At 36.9% G+C, this 15,585-nt stretch overlaps 1 protein-coding gene across 3 annotated transcripts in view; it reads left to right on the forward strand.

Moving 5' to 3' along the window:
- Window positions 1–15,585, forward strand: part of grk5l (G protein-coupled receptor kinase 5 like) — a 130,080-nt gene that overhangs the window by 105,813 nt on the left and 8,682 nt on the right. For all 3 annotated transcript variants that reach the window (XM_056463165.1, XM_056463167.1, XM_056463168.1), the window contains 6 exons: window positions 2,175–2,315; window positions 3,965–4,155; window positions 4,261–4,298; window positions 4,448–4,537; window positions 7,642–7,850; window positions 12,929–13,066. In XM_056463165.1, the coding sequence (XP_056319140.1) occupies window positions 2,175–2,315; window positions 3,965–4,155; window positions 4,261–4,298; window positions 4,448–4,537; window positions 7,642–7,850; window positions 12,929–13,066 (807 nt within the window). The remainder of the gene's footprint in view (window positions 1–2,174; window positions 2,316–3,964; window positions 4,156–4,260; window positions 4,299–4,447; window positions 4,538–7,641; window positions 7,851–12,928; window positions 13,067–15,585) is intronic.

A 15,585-nucleotide genomic window follows, 5' to 3' on the forward strand; every position in this document is an offset into this window, starting at 1 on the left:
CTCTCTTAAAATTTGAAAAGACACCTGTAAATTGTCTTTTTTTCATTTACGCTCCACTATACAGCATTTACGCCTCACAGCATGGGTCTCATCATTTAACCAGGGTTCAAATTTAACTTTAGGCTGCCTGGTTTTAAATGGAGCAACATTGTCCAGCACAGACCTACAGGTGTCATGTAACCAGGAACTAAGAACGTCTGTATTATGATGCAAGGGCACAGAAATGGTGTAACGGTTAAAACAATCAGAAAACCGTGTGGCAGTGGTGGAGTAAAAAACACGATTATGCACGGAAAGGGGCGTGGCCTGTCTGCATTATTAGGCAGAGAAATCTCAAATACCACGGGCATATGGTCAGAAAAAACAGCATCATACACCTTCAAATTAAAAACAGGCAAAGCATATGACAAAACCAAGTCAAGTGTATGACCACACTTTTGTGTGGGTGTGAACACAGACTGAGTTAAATTTATTAAAATTTAATGAGTCAATCAGGGTCAGAAAATCCTTAACCATAGGTTTCTCAGGACAACACTCATGAATATTAAAATCTCCAATGATCAAGAGAGAGTCATATTTAGTCCTGATTTCAGCAAGAAAGGCAGCAAAGTCATTCATAAATCTTTTACTGTATTTTGGAGGTCTATAAATCACTGCGAACAGGACTGGGCGAAAGAAAACCACTTCAAACAACATCAGTTCAAAGCTGGGAAACGCCATAGGCAGGGAGACCTGTTTACACTTTAACATATTTTTGTAAACAGCAGTGACTCCGCCTCCACGACCCGATGTACGCGGAGAGTTAAAGTGACAGCAGTCTAGGGGCAAAAGTTCAGCAAAAACGCTAGACTCACCCCAAGTAACAAGTGACCCAAGTCTCCGTTACGCATAGAAAATCCAAACCTTTCGAAAGGAAATGATCTTTGAGGATGAATGTCTTTTTAGTCAGCGACCTGGCATTCACCAGGCCAACCCTGACAGGCGCTCGTTCTTCAGTAACCCGAGGAGCCTGTGCAGTATACCGCAAATTCGGAAGGTCACGTCCATACTGCTGTGGGCGAGGATGAAATAAGCGACGGGGCAGAGACAGGTTTGAGCCCACGACCGATACCGGACAATATGGACTGGCTTCGTAAAGTGCTGGGAGAGAAACTGGTAACAGATAACTCCAGGCCCACTCAGGGAAACTGCAGATTTGTGAGAGATCTTCAGTCTCAACAGCCTCCCACCTCGCTTACCACGGCCGTGGCGACGGCAACGGCGCCGTTTCCGGGGGTGAGATCCACGGAAAAGGTAAGCAGGGACTCCCGATGGTAACAGTAATGGAGGCAACGATTCGTGTCCATCTTCTGGATTACAGACCAGATGAGTGGCAGATGGATGAAGATCTAAAAGTGCTTGGCGATTATACATCAGTAAAGAGTTAACATGTTGACTAAAATGTGCTAAAATAAATAAAAACATAATAAAAATGGGTAGGGGCAGACAGCAAGCCAAAACCCTGGCGCCATCCTGCCACATCCACCTGCAATGTAATGTAGCAATGTACAGAGATCCTGAATGAAAACATGCTTCAGAGTGTTCAAATTCTGTTATTTTGCATCAAGTGTCCTGTGTGAGCATTATTTGTGTTTAGAAAGACATGATAAATGAGTGGAGTCTATTGTCAGGAGTTTCTCAATCTATAAATCACAACACTGACGTTTATTTCATTCTGAACAGCTTTCTGTTCAGAATTGGTTATTGGAATTGGTTACCTGAGCTCAATTGGCTATTGGTTAGCAGCACTGCATGTTTGTGCAACCAACTACAAAATCTATGTGGGTTTTGAAAACATATTCATCCTTAAACCAAGCTCCAATTTGTGTAGATTCCTGTAAAAATGACTTGATATATTGTTTGTGAGATTCTATTTTATTTATTTATTTATGGCATGTATGTTATTCCAGTTAGAATACTACAGTACCTGTAGAATGTGATCTCGCATTTAACATTGCTCTGGGAAATTCAATCATTTCAGTAGGAATCTGTGCAAGAGCAAAAAATACCACTTCTGCAGATTTTGTACATGTTTGACTTTGTTTTGTGTGAGTTGTGCTCCATACATCACTACACAGCTGATATATTGACACTTTTTGCCATAAAATGCAATGTAAATGTGTGTCTATGCCTAGGTGTGTGCTTGCCAGGTGAGAGCAACAGGTAAAATGTATGCTTGTAAAAAGCTGGAGAAAAAAAGGATAAAGAAGAGGAAGGGGGAAGCCATGGCTCTAAATGAAAAGCAGATTCTGGAGAAGGTCAACAGCAGGTTTGTGGTAAGATTTGTTCATTTATCTTTCTTATCTTTTTTCTTTCATTTATTTTGGTCCTGTTTACACTAGGTATAACCATCCACCTTGTGCAGAGTAAAAAGTAAAGTCACCTTTACTTGTATAGCAAAACAGTATGTGTCAAAGTAGCCTTAAAGAGATATGCCAGAAGTATTATGGCTCGTTTCCACTGACTGGTACGGTACGGTACGGTTCGGTTTGGTACGGGTCACCTTTATCAGGCTTGCGTTTCCACTAACAAGGGTACCCTTTTGGTGGGCGTGGTGTATCACAGAAAGTTTCAGTCGACGTCATTCTTGCTGGAGGAAATGTCTACAATAAAGCTGTACGGGTCACTTACATATCATATGAAAAGCACTTCTCACAAACCAGATGCTTCATACACATAAATACTTGTGTAGAAATGTTTATTACTAACTTTTCAATGAACATGAGTTGATTATAACTGCAGATCAATGACAGTGCGAAACAGCCTACTGTAACGTCTGCAATTATATTAAATAAATAAATAAATGAACATGTATAAACACATACAGCCCCTTACAGTCTCCGATATGTTATCAACCACAGAAGAACACACACAACAGACATTTCGTCTGTATTTAGGTTCAAAAACAACAAAATATATAGCATACAGTCAGAGTAAACCTCTCATCTGTGTCTATAATCTTCAGCAGCACATGTAGCCTCTGTTAGAGAGCAATTCCATCATTCTGAGTTCATATTAGTCCAAAAGATGATAATAACAATAATAGTTAAACATGGCATTTTGTTCATGTTTGCTGAAAAAATAATGTGCTCCTTTTTTTCCGGCTTCTCCTTTGTTTTTTCCGTGCTTCACTCTCGTGTTTGTCAGTGTCTGACAGGATCGGGTTTCAAAAACACGTCAATAATCAAGCGCACGTTATGATCATCAGCTCAAGAAGTTTGTTATTTCAGATATAATGTTAGACGCGCGCGAGTGCAAGGAAGAAAGCGAAACCGCTCGCACCTCAGACTGCCTCGTAAAAAAACTACGCGGCACAGGGTAAATCTGCTCTACTCCATGGCTTTATGGCTGTTTATCAAGATGACGACAAGGTTTGTTTGAGCCCGGGTCGACCATAGCTCGTTATTATATGTATTTATAATTCCGCTAAAATCTCTCGCTATGTTTTTCAAACATGGCGGGTTTTTTGTTTTCATTCTGGCTTGTTGCGTAAGCGAATGACGTATCTCTGTAAACCAATAGCGTTCAGCTGCGCGTGTGGCTCCGCCTTTTGGTACCCTTTCTCGTGTTTGGTACCCTTTCGAAAGGGTGCCAAAAAAGTGGTACGGTACGGTACGGTTCGGTTCGGTACGATTTTGACAGTGGAAACGGCTATAAAAGCGCACCAAACCAAACCGAACCCCACTGTACCACTCAGTGGAAACGGGCCATTAGACACTTTCATTCTTTTCAGTAGTGATTCAATTCAGATGAATACAAATGTCACTGTGAAAGTAACCCAAACTCCATTAGTTGGCTGTAATTGAGGAGGGGAAAAAATCTATTGCAAGTTCCCAAACAGTGCACACCCACATCCATATTACTTGGTAGCTTTTATTTGTCCAGTAGAGGCTTGCTAACCGATTCTTGTCTCCCTGGTTCTTAGGTTAGTTTAGCATACGCATATGAGACCAAAGATGCTCTGTGTCTGGTACTGACCATTATGAATGGTGGTGATCTGAAGTTTCATATCTATAACATGGGCACTCCAGGCTTCGAGAAGGAGCGTGTGCAGTTGTATGCTGCCGAGATCTGCTGTGGTCTAGAACATCTGCACAGAGAGTCTATCATCTACAGGTGGGCATTTGAGTGACTTTACACCATGTTCAAATGCATTCATTCTCATAAAATGCTGATGTTATATCATTAAGCTATTATGTTTTGATGCTTTTTTCCTTCTAGGGATTTAAAGCCAGAGAACATACTTTTAGATGATAATGGTAAGTTGAATCCATTATTTTGAGTTTAAAGTGTAATTAGAAAATCTCTATTTAGTTTAAGCATGTCCCAATTCCACTTTTAAATTTTTTTAAAAATGGAAAACGATTTGTTTTGTTCTTGTTTTTCTACTGTGTCTCCATCTCTACAGGTCATATCCGAATCTCAGACCTGGGTCTGGCCATTAAAGTCCCCGATGGAGAGCAAATTCGTGGCCGAGTGGGGACTGTGGGCTACATGGGTAATTATATTAATCTGTAAAATATTACAGTTGGGAAAAACATTATTTTATTATATATACATGCACATGCACATCCAAGTTTTAATTCATAGGGTTTGATATGGAGTTGGCCCAAATTTTGCACCTATAATATCTTCACCTCTTCTGGGAAGAAAAAGTTTTAATAGTGTTTATGGGAATTTTTGACCATTCTTCTAGACGCACATTGCTGATGTTGGACAGAAAGCCTGTCTCTGCTTTAATTTATCACAAAGGTTGTGTTGAGGTGCAGGCGAGTCGCGTTCAAGCAGGGCTTTATTTTTTATTTTGATTCTTGATTTTCCTTGTCTGTATGGACCTTCCATTTTGCACTGGCATGCAAGAGGCATGCCATTTTGGCCATCCCCAAAATGTTCCTAAAACATTGGCAGCATCAAATTGTCCAAAATGTCTTGGTTTGCTGAAGCATTAAAGGGGTGGTCCACAGTGTATTTTTAAGGCTTGGTTGTATTTATAAGATGCAAAGCAATGTGTGTTCATGCTTCACTTGTAGCAAATCACTTTTTTTGTTTTTTATATATCTTACCTTGTTTATATACTGCTACTCAGCCAACATGAAACATATTTCCTAGTTCCTCTGAAAGGCCCACCTTCAAGAGGCTCTGATTGGTCCGCTAATATAATGTGCTGTGATTTGTGGATTGGCTCTGTCACTCCCCTACAAGCGCTGCTTTTGCACTGTGTAAACTCTGCTTTTGCTCTGTGTAAACTGTCCAGTCAGAGCAGCTGTTAGCAGCCTTAGCTGCCCGAATTAGACAGAAATGAAAAGCACACAGCTCACGCCTGCTCTCTAAAATACAATCTGACAAGTGTCTCTCACGTATATTCAGAATAAGCATGTGTAAGTAATATAAAATGTTCACATATTATATTACTTTTGCAAATTAGTCGTTTGAGATAGAAAGGCTACCGCATAGAGAGACACACATAGAGAGACACTGCACTGCTGAAGATTGTGGCTGTTTACAGAGATTTGACTGACAAATATGAATTTGTAGATAATTGTTAGCGGTGCCAATTAGCATTTCCCGTTGTTTACATCCTTGTTTAAGTCCTCGCTACAACATACCAATAACACTAGAAACTGTGCCTGTAGTTGATCAATTTTAACAAATAAAAATACTTACAGGTTTTGACTCACAGTCCACAGCTTCGTCAGTTGGAGGAGTTTTTAGCTGAATCCAGCACTGAACTGGGAGAGATTCTGGAAGTTCTCCTTTCTCAAATGTTAGCGCTATATCTTTTTTAATATAATTCTCTGGAACATAGTTAAAATTAAACTGTAAGCACTTCTCTCTTTGTGTCGTGTCCTTTATAAATATAGAAACAGAACAAGCTTTGTGGAAATAACAGCATTTAGATGCCATTTTAGCTTTCTCTGCCATAACATTACAGCGCCTCTGGCCAAGCCCCTTCGCTGCACAGTGAGTGTGAGTGTGTGCACGAGATGAATGCATGTAACCGGAAGCCCTTGTGATCTTACTAGCCCAAATGTACTTTTTGTAGTCCCCAAACTTCGTTCACTGTAGGCTTTGCTAAGCAAACTCTGTAAAAGCCAGTGTCTCCCTTTGCATCGAACTTTGAGTGTATTACATTGATATCATAGTAGACCACCCCTTTAAAGGTTTCTCTCTCTGGAACTGAGAAGTCAAGAGCAGCCTCCCAAACAATCCATTCCCTCTTCTAGAGCTAATCTTAAGGAAACACAAATCTTGGAGGTCTAAAGCTATTGACTTTCCAGAAAGTTGGCAAACTCTTAACAATGTGCAACCCCACATTGTGGAATAGCACTTTATGGCTGAATTGCTTACAATTTGTTATGATCACACTTACGGTTGACCTTAGAATTTTTAATTTCATGAATAGACTCATTGCACAGGTGGATACTTATTACAGTACCATGCTTGAATTCACTGAGATCGACTATTTCTTCACAAATGTTTGTGAAACACCTGAATTCAATGATTTGGAGAGGTATTCCAAAACATTTGACAAAATAGTATGTGTTGTATAGTGATATTGAGTGGAACAGAAAACTAAATCAAAAAGCATCTCTTGTTTATAAATAAAGCATTTAAGAAGTTAATTAACAAAGTAACACGTTTTGATTTATGGGACCAATAATTAAAATTTTTTTTTCATAAATTATTGTTTTCTAGCAAGGATTAATTAAGTTCACCATACCACTTTGGAAAAAACAAATAATTGTAATAAACAGTTTTATTTATTTTCATCAGGAAATCCTTTAAAAAAATAATATTACAACAGAGAAAATTGTAAGATTTTTTTTGAGCACCATAGCATACAATCAAACACATACTGGCAATATAAATCTGAAGCAAACTGCATTGCCTTTTTAGGACACATTTTGGTGTCTATTTAACAAGATAACAAATTATTTACAGTATACTATTCTCTATTTCTGCTTTAAGAAGTTCATTCTTTTCTTTAAAGTAAGGATGCATTAAACTGACCTCAAAAAAGCCAATGAAGAATTTCAGGATTTATTCAACATTCAACATAATTTCAACATTTAAATTCATATTAATTAAAGAATCCTTATGAAATGTTTTGTATTTACCTACAAATACACTGTAAAAAGCACAGGGTTCCACACAATTCATTCATGTTGTCCCAACACAAATTGATTAAGTTAACTTAACACTTTTAACAAATTTATGTGGATTGAATATAAAAAAATTAAGTTGTCCCAATGAAATCTCAAGAATTGTGTTGTTTCAGCTCATTTTAAATAGGTAGTTTGAACAAGCAAAAAAAATGTTTGAGTTTATATGAAGCAGTTTTAACATTGAGGTAATGAACGTTTTTAAACACCAAACAAGCATATTAGTATTTTTTTAAGGATTATATGTCTCTCAAGACTGGAGTAAAGGTTGTTGAAAATCCAGCTTGGTCATGATTGGAACAAATATATTTATTTATATGAAATAACGTTACATAATGAAACTCTTTTTAATATAGTCTACCAGATGTCTATTTAAGATCATATGAAACATTAAAATGTTGTTTGTTGATTGATGAACTCCAATTGTATTGATGGACAGCTCCAGAGGTGATCAATAACGAGCGCTATAGCATGAGTCCTGACTGGTGGGGGTTGGGTTGCCTGATCTATGAGATGACTGCTGGTCGATCGCCTTTCCGAGCTCGCAAAGAGCGAGTAAAGAGAGAAGAAGTGGAGAAGAGGGTGCAGGAGGAGGAAGAAGAGTACAGTGACAAGTTTTCAGAAGACACCAAAGCCATCTGCAGGATGGTGAGGTCACACACACACACACACACACGCACACACACACACACACACACACACACACAAAGCATGCTGGTCAAGTTTCTTTTTTTCACCAAAGCACCATTATCTCGTCAGTCAAACACAACACAGAAGCTGATTTACAATCCACTAATTAAGCCCACAAAAATGGTGAAGGGGAGCCATCTGATAATGTTCCCCCTGAAATCATTTTTAAAAATCGGATTGCATTCTGTCATGTTGCTGGTTTTATACTAATCTAAAATTAAGAGAATAAGTTCAAATTAAAAAATTAAGAGTGTATCTGTCTCATGGTGCTTTTAATCCAGATTTTATAACATGTATTTATGGAGATTTGAAAGTTAGCAAGAAGCCTTAAGATGACAATTGACCATTCGCTAAGCCCCGCCCTCCAGTTACTGTTGTTACGACTGTCAAGCTTTCGTGCCTGGCATGTCTATTACAATATATATGTGCTGCTGTCAGACATTCCCAGTGATATAATTAGGCATTTTTGGCAAACAGGTGAGATATCTGAAAAAGCCAGACAAAAAAAGGACTGTAGTATGCATTACAGGGGTATAGTCACAACATAATACGCTACTGATTAGAAAATTATTTAATTAAAATTGAAGCTAGGTTAGCCTAGCTACCTCATACGCTGAACATTTTTATTCATGCACAGGAGGATAGCTGAAATTTAAAAACAATCTAATAATAACCAATTAAACCATGATTTCTCTTTTTTTAGCCAAAAAACCTGATAGATTAATTGTTAGATTAATTGAAATATAGCGTTACTAACTGACGAGGAAACACGCATGAACAGTGCTTCTACATAATTCATTCATAGAAAAAAAAGGCCAGAAAGCGAAAATGGATGGATTTGTGCTGAATATTAGCATCAATGACCCATAACAATGTACAGTACCTATAACTGTCAGTATGTTTGTGTGCTTTTTATACAGTTTCTATTCTAATTTGCAGTAAGTGAAAAAAGTTAATAAATTGAAAAGCAAATCAAAGTATAAATGGCAGAAGTGAACAAATAGATTTTCCCTACCAGCAAATATTAATCTGACACCAAATATAAAAGCAGACACTAACCTGCTATAACACCGTCACCAATGACTAAATCTCCAAAAGACAGACGAAACATCGGTGAATTGTAGCACTGACATGGACATGAGGGTTATAAATTACTGAAAAACAGCTGAGGGTGATTGCTCAGTTTGTGATCACATCTCTGTTTTGTTCTGTTGACATGTAATTTCAAATATTTGTAGCTTGAAACAGATGGAAAATGACTGGATTGTGCTTGCTCTTACAGCTTACGGCTTAAACAGAGCGTTGCTCAAAATACGGAGCGAGAAGAAAAAAAAAAGATAGCTGGGAAACATAACCTGCTTTGTATTTTTGTAGGAAACACAGTTCAGATCTTTTTAGGGTATAAGAGGTGTGTGAGTTATTGCCGTCTATCACTGAATGTGTCAGGAATATCGAGAACAAAACCAACTTAACCCCACTCTTTTAGCACCCCTCACACGGCTTGATCCACGCTGGCATTTCTCCTCTGGGGTTTTAGGTTTTGGAAAGGGTAAAAAAAAATCCACCACCCCGTCCAAACTTTTAGGATACCGGGTATCAGATTTTTACAATCCATAACTCAACGCTTTGGCTTGTTTCCCTCGCTTAAAAGCTTGACAGACCTCCTGCGCATAGCTACAGTTGCTGAGCCACGATTGGTGTGTGGCGGTTTTCGAGTGTGGCTTAGCAAAGGGTCAATTTATTTTCCCCAACAATTCAGTTAATTTAACCAGTTGCGACAATTACATTTTTTTTTTACTTTCTGTTGACCAAGAATCCTTAAAGAATATCAAAGTTTCTACAAATACGCTAAGCAGTAAAACTGTTTTTTGAATGAACAAAAATAAGATCTAGTTAAGATAAAAATAAGATAAGTTCATATCACATGAAATGATGTGATTTGTTTCTGGAGTGGTGCCTTCACAATGGAAACATCCCAAAGTGCAGCCTCTTCTGAAAAAATCTAAATTTGGATAAATCTGTGCTGTCCAATTTTAGACAGATTTCAAAACTACACTTTTTATCTAAGATCTTGTAGAAAACTGTTTTAACACAGTTTTTCAATCAGGTTTTTAGGCATATCATAGTACTGAGTCTGCACTGCTATGCGCGATGAATGACATTTTGTTATTTAGGGACTTCTTGACCTCACTTCAGCTTTTGACACTATAGACCATGAGATCCTTATTTCCCATCTTGAGAAATTGGTGGGCATTCAGGATTCTGCTCTTAAATGGTTCAGATCTTATTTGTCAAACAAGCTTTTGTGTCAATGTTGGTCAGACCTTTTCATTCTAACATGTGGAGTTCCGCAAGGGTCTATCCTTGGACCTATATTATTTTCTTTATGTATATGAAGAGTTCAGATGCAAAAACCTCTAAGTGCCAACTGAACTTTTCTCCTAAAATTAGTATTTTTCTTAAGCTCCTATCTTTAAGTTGAGTAATTTCATTTTCTGTCAATTAATATGTTATTTTTAATGCATTTAATGTGAAATAAAGGAGTCTCAGAAAAGAAAATTTCAGATGGCATTTAAAGGTTTTTGCATCTCAACTCTTCATATTCTATCTTTAGGATCTATTTTTCATAAATATAGGGTGGCTTTTCATTTTTATGCTGACGACACTTAGATTTATGTCCCTCTTAAAAATAATGATAAAATGGCCATGACTGCCTTATGAGATGCCTAATTGCGGTTAAGACCTGGCTGTCGTCAAATTTTTTCATTTTCAATGAGTAAAAACTGAGCTGGTCTGGTTTGGGGATCCTGTCCCTCTGGAATTATTAGGTTTTAATGAGCTGTCAACTTACCTGAGCCAAATAATGAGAAAGAACCAAATCTCCTACCACAGCAATGCTGATGACACTCAGATATACTTAGCCTTACTGCCTAATGATTTCACCCCCATTGACACCCTTTACCAATGCATTGATGAAAATAACAGCTGGATGTGCCAAAACTTTTTTCAGTTAAACATAGAGAAAACTGAAGTCATTGTGTTTGGGAACAGAGATGAGGTTCTCAAGGTGAATGCTTACATTGGCTCTAAGGGTCAAACAACAAAAAATAAGGTCAAAAATCTTGGTGTTATTCTGGAGTCAGATATGAGTTTCAATAGTCATGTCAAAGCAGTTAGTAAATCAGCATACTATCATCTCAAAAACATTGCAAGAATGCTTTGTTGCCAGTGAAGACTTAGAGAAACTTGTTCATGCTTTTATCAGCAGCAGGGTGGATTACTGTAATGGTCTCCTCATGGGCCTTCCCAAAAAGACAGTCAGACAGTTGCAGCTCATTCAGAACACTGCGGCCAGGATTCTGACCAGAACCAGAAAACCAGAGCACATCACACCTGTCCTCAGGTCTTTACACTGGCTCCCAGTTACATTCAGAATAGATTTTAAAGTATTGTTACTTGTCTATAAATCCCTAAATGGCCTAGGACCTCAATACATTACATATATGCTCACTGAATGCAAACCTAACAGATCACTCAGATCTTTAGGATCACATAAACTAGAAAATCCAAGAGTTCAGTCAAAGCAGGGTGAATCGGCTTTCAGCTACTTCGTACAGCCACTGCTGGAATCAGCTTTCAGAAATGATCAGATGTGGTCCATCATTAAGCACATTCAAATTAAAACTGAAAACACATCTGTTTAGCTGTGCCTTTACTGAATGAGCACTGTGCTGCATCCGACAGATCACGCTATTGTATCTTTCCTTTCTTTTTCATTCTTTTATAACCTGTTTTAACACATTTTAATCTGTTTTTAATCATTTTTATTATTTGTTTTTATTTTCTTATACTTGTCTCTTTTATTCTTGTTTATGTAAAGCACTTTGAATTGCCACTGTGTATGAAATGTGCTATATAAATAAACTTGCCCTGCCTTGCCTTATCAAAAACCTGTTGTTAGAAACTTAGGGTTTCAGTTCGATAGTAATCTGAAATGTAACAAACAAGTAAAATTAGTTGTTTTTTCCATTTACGACTTGTGGCAAAAGTGTGTCATTTCTCTCTTTTAATGACCTTGAGAGAGGGGATGCATGCTTTTATTTTGGGGAGACTTGACTATTGCAACTCTTTGTATGTGGGTATTAGTCAAAATGCCCTAAATAGATTGCAATTAGTCCAAAATGTGGCTGCGAGACTTAACACAGGGACTTGCAAGTATGAGCACATATCCCCAGTTTTTTCCTCTCTGGATTGGCTGCCTGTTAGGTCACGGATTGATTTTAAATGATTTTTTTTTTATAAATCCTTAAATGTGGCACCACCTTACCTATCAGATCTTCCACATGTATATAATTCTGGTTGGTCTTCTGATCAGTTTATTCTTTCTGTACCAAGGTCCCGGTGTAAGCGAAGTAGGGATTGGGCTTTTGTTATTGCCCCAAAACTCTGGAACGGGCTTCCACCCCCCATTAGACACGCTCCAACTCTGTTTTTAAAAAGCTTCTGAAACTGCATCTTTGTTCTTTAGCATTTGAGCCTTTTTAATATTGCGGGGTTTGTCTTATGTTTTAACTGTTATGTATGTGATGTAGGACTTTTTTAAATTAGTATTATGTGTGTTCAGCACTTTGGGCAATGTTGTGTTGTAAAAAAATGTACTATATAAATTAACTAACTAACATGATGTGTGTGGCTAAAAATTAATCAAGGAATAATTAACCTTTTAAAATATTTAATTGGAATTAAAAACGACAGTAATGATGTTTAGAGTTGCTGTTATTTAGAGGGAAAGCTTCTGTGTTAGCATATTATGATGATCAAATGAAAGTTTTGAAACTTGCGAAGCCTCATTCATGTGTGTAATTTGTGATTGCAGACCCTAGTTTCAAGATGCTTTACCCATTTAAAGGTCTCTTTCTGTTGATTTGTTTTGAAGCTACTAAACTTTGGGTACTTCATGATACAATACATGCTGCTTTAAAATAATATATAAACCCTTGTTCAAAATGTGTTGTTATTTACCCCTTGTCCCACAGCTGTTATCCAAAGATCCCAAGCAGAGGCTCGGCTGTCAGGCAGACAGAGCTTCTGGAGTCAAAGCCCATCTGTTCTTCAAGAACATCAACTTCAAGAGACTAGAGGCTGGCATTTTGGAACCTTCATTTGTGCCTGACGTGAGTTTTACATCAAGATTAACAGACTGCAATTTGTGAGCTCACAATTATTTTCTCGATGTGAATAATGAATGCGCGCAGGTAAGCTACTGACTACTGGTAAGCTACTAAAAAAACACTTTGTAATTTTGAATCAAAATCTGAAAATTTGCTTCAGGTCAGGATTGGTATTTCTTTTCTAAAGACATCGGTCTGAGGACTAGGACAGACTGTTAGTTTGTTGTTAGGAGATGGTGAGGAGGATAGCTCAAACAAAACTCCACTTTCTGTTCACTATTCCAGAAGTAAACAAAATTTATTTAAAACATTATAACACAATAGCATAATAGCAGAGATGTATAGTAACGAATTAGAACTACTTCACTACTGTACTTAAGTACTAAAAGGCAGTATCTGTACTTTACTGGAGTATTGTTTTTTTCTCCTACTTCCACTTTTACTTAAGTACATATTTTTGATGAGTTTAATACTTTTACTCCGATAGATTTTTCATGAGCTGCATTGTTACTCGTTACTAGAGGTGTCAAAATGGTCGATATCGGTATACACGTGCCGCTATTTCACTACTACAGAGAAATGTTGTGAGACTCCATCTCTGCCTCTCTCACTTTGGACATTTGACCCGCTGGCCTGTTTGTGAGGTAACTTTTCATCTCCTCTTGGCTGTTAAAGCGATACTTGTGGATCCAGACCTGGGCGTGTATGAGGTGCAAGTTTTCTCCACTGTGTCTATTATAGATTACCTGTGATAACCGCGTATTATACATACATAGACTGTAACCGCGGCTGTTCTTCCCGCCATCAGTGAACAACGCTTTCATTTCTAAAGCCGATAGCAGCCCTTTCTGTTGAGAAAGTGAAGACAATAACCAATCAAAGGAGTGTAAGACCTCGCCTGTCAGCATTTAAAAAGCAGGCGGGAGAATATTTACATTAGTTTATTTGCTATAAATGCTCATGCTGTCTTCTGTGCATGAGTTTTGTTTGATACATTCAGAAAGAGTGTTTTCTTTGAGCGGGTCAAATTAAGGGTACAGTTCATATATATTACTGCTGTATTAAAGGACACAATTTTATTACAAGTAACCATTTAACTGTCACACCAAGAAAAAAAACAATAGAATTTTTTTATTTATTGCATTTCTTAACTCCTAATGTCGCTAGTTAACACAATCAATACATTTTCCCCCAACACATCCCATAATTTCTAAAATATCAGCCTCTACCAAATGGTTGAGATGTTGGTTTATGGTAAAAGTACCAGAATGAATAAATATACTATAAAAATATGAAAAATATGAAGTTTAAGACCAATTTAATTAAAACATAATCAAAATGAAACATTTTTGAATACTAAATCATAGCCATAAGCCATAAAATATTTCAGATTTTCATTTAACACAGTAATATACACGTTTTCTTTTTTTTACAATAAAATCAATATCAAGTGAATTAGAACGTTCGTTTGCAGCGTTTACAACCAGTAAATTGTGCTCCGAAAATGGGTTTCAATAGCGTTTTGAGTGGATTATGGACTGTTTTTGTGACACACAACTTTGAAAGGTGTGTGTTAAAGCTGTTATAATCTGTCAGATCTGTGGTTCAAGCGTGAGAGAAAAACAGTATTGTAAGTCATGTTTCTTTTTGTTCTGCTTAATGACGTGCCCCCAAAAAAGAGATTTAAAATAAACAAAACAATATGATGTCTTTTGACTGCATTCTTTAATAACTACATTACACAATACTTGTACTTTTACTTTCAGTACTTGAGTAGTAAATTTTGAAATAAACTACTTGCAATACTTAAGTACAAAAAATGTTGAATACTTTAGTACTTCCACTTAAGTATGGTGCTTAAAGAGCACTTTTACTTCTACTCAAGTCACTTTTTGATAGAGTACTTGTACTTTTACTTAAGTCTGGGTCTCTAGTACTTTATACATCTCTGCATAATAGCTATTAAATTAATAATATGGATTGTAATGATAACGTATTTCAATACAGTGATGGTTGAATCAAGTTGCTTCAGTCGAGCAAGAATTCATGGTGAAATATAACTAACAGTATAAAAGTGATAACGCATACCTAAACACCAAACATATACGATAAAGATATCTCGGCATGATACATGTTAACAAAACACAGCGTAAGGTACTGTAGTCATTTTTACTTATTTTAAAGAAGTCTTTTTTATTCTTTTTTTTCTTCTGACCTATTGATAATTTTGAAGCCTTAAAATGTATGAAATATGATACAGTTGACAGTTTATGTATTTTGTGATTCATGAGTGTTTTCTTTTTATTCATGTTTCAAATAATTGAACCTCGCTCTCTGCTCTGACAACAGTTCATGTTTAAAAGTAGAAATGTATGGACAATTTTAACAGACTTAAACGATATATATATTGTCTGGGTTAGTCATGTAAATTATTGGAAAAAGTACACATATACAGTGCTTAGCATAAATGAGTACACTCCCTTTTTAAAATTGAATATTTTATCAGTGAAGAAAATCAATAT

This window comes from Danio aesculapii, chromosome 8, assembly GCF_903798145.1.
Source record: "Danio aesculapii chromosome 8, fDanAes4.1, whole genome shotgun sequence".
Taxonomy (NCBI): Eukaryota; Metazoa; Chordata; class Actinopteri; order Cypriniformes; family Danionidae; genus Danio; species Danio aesculapii.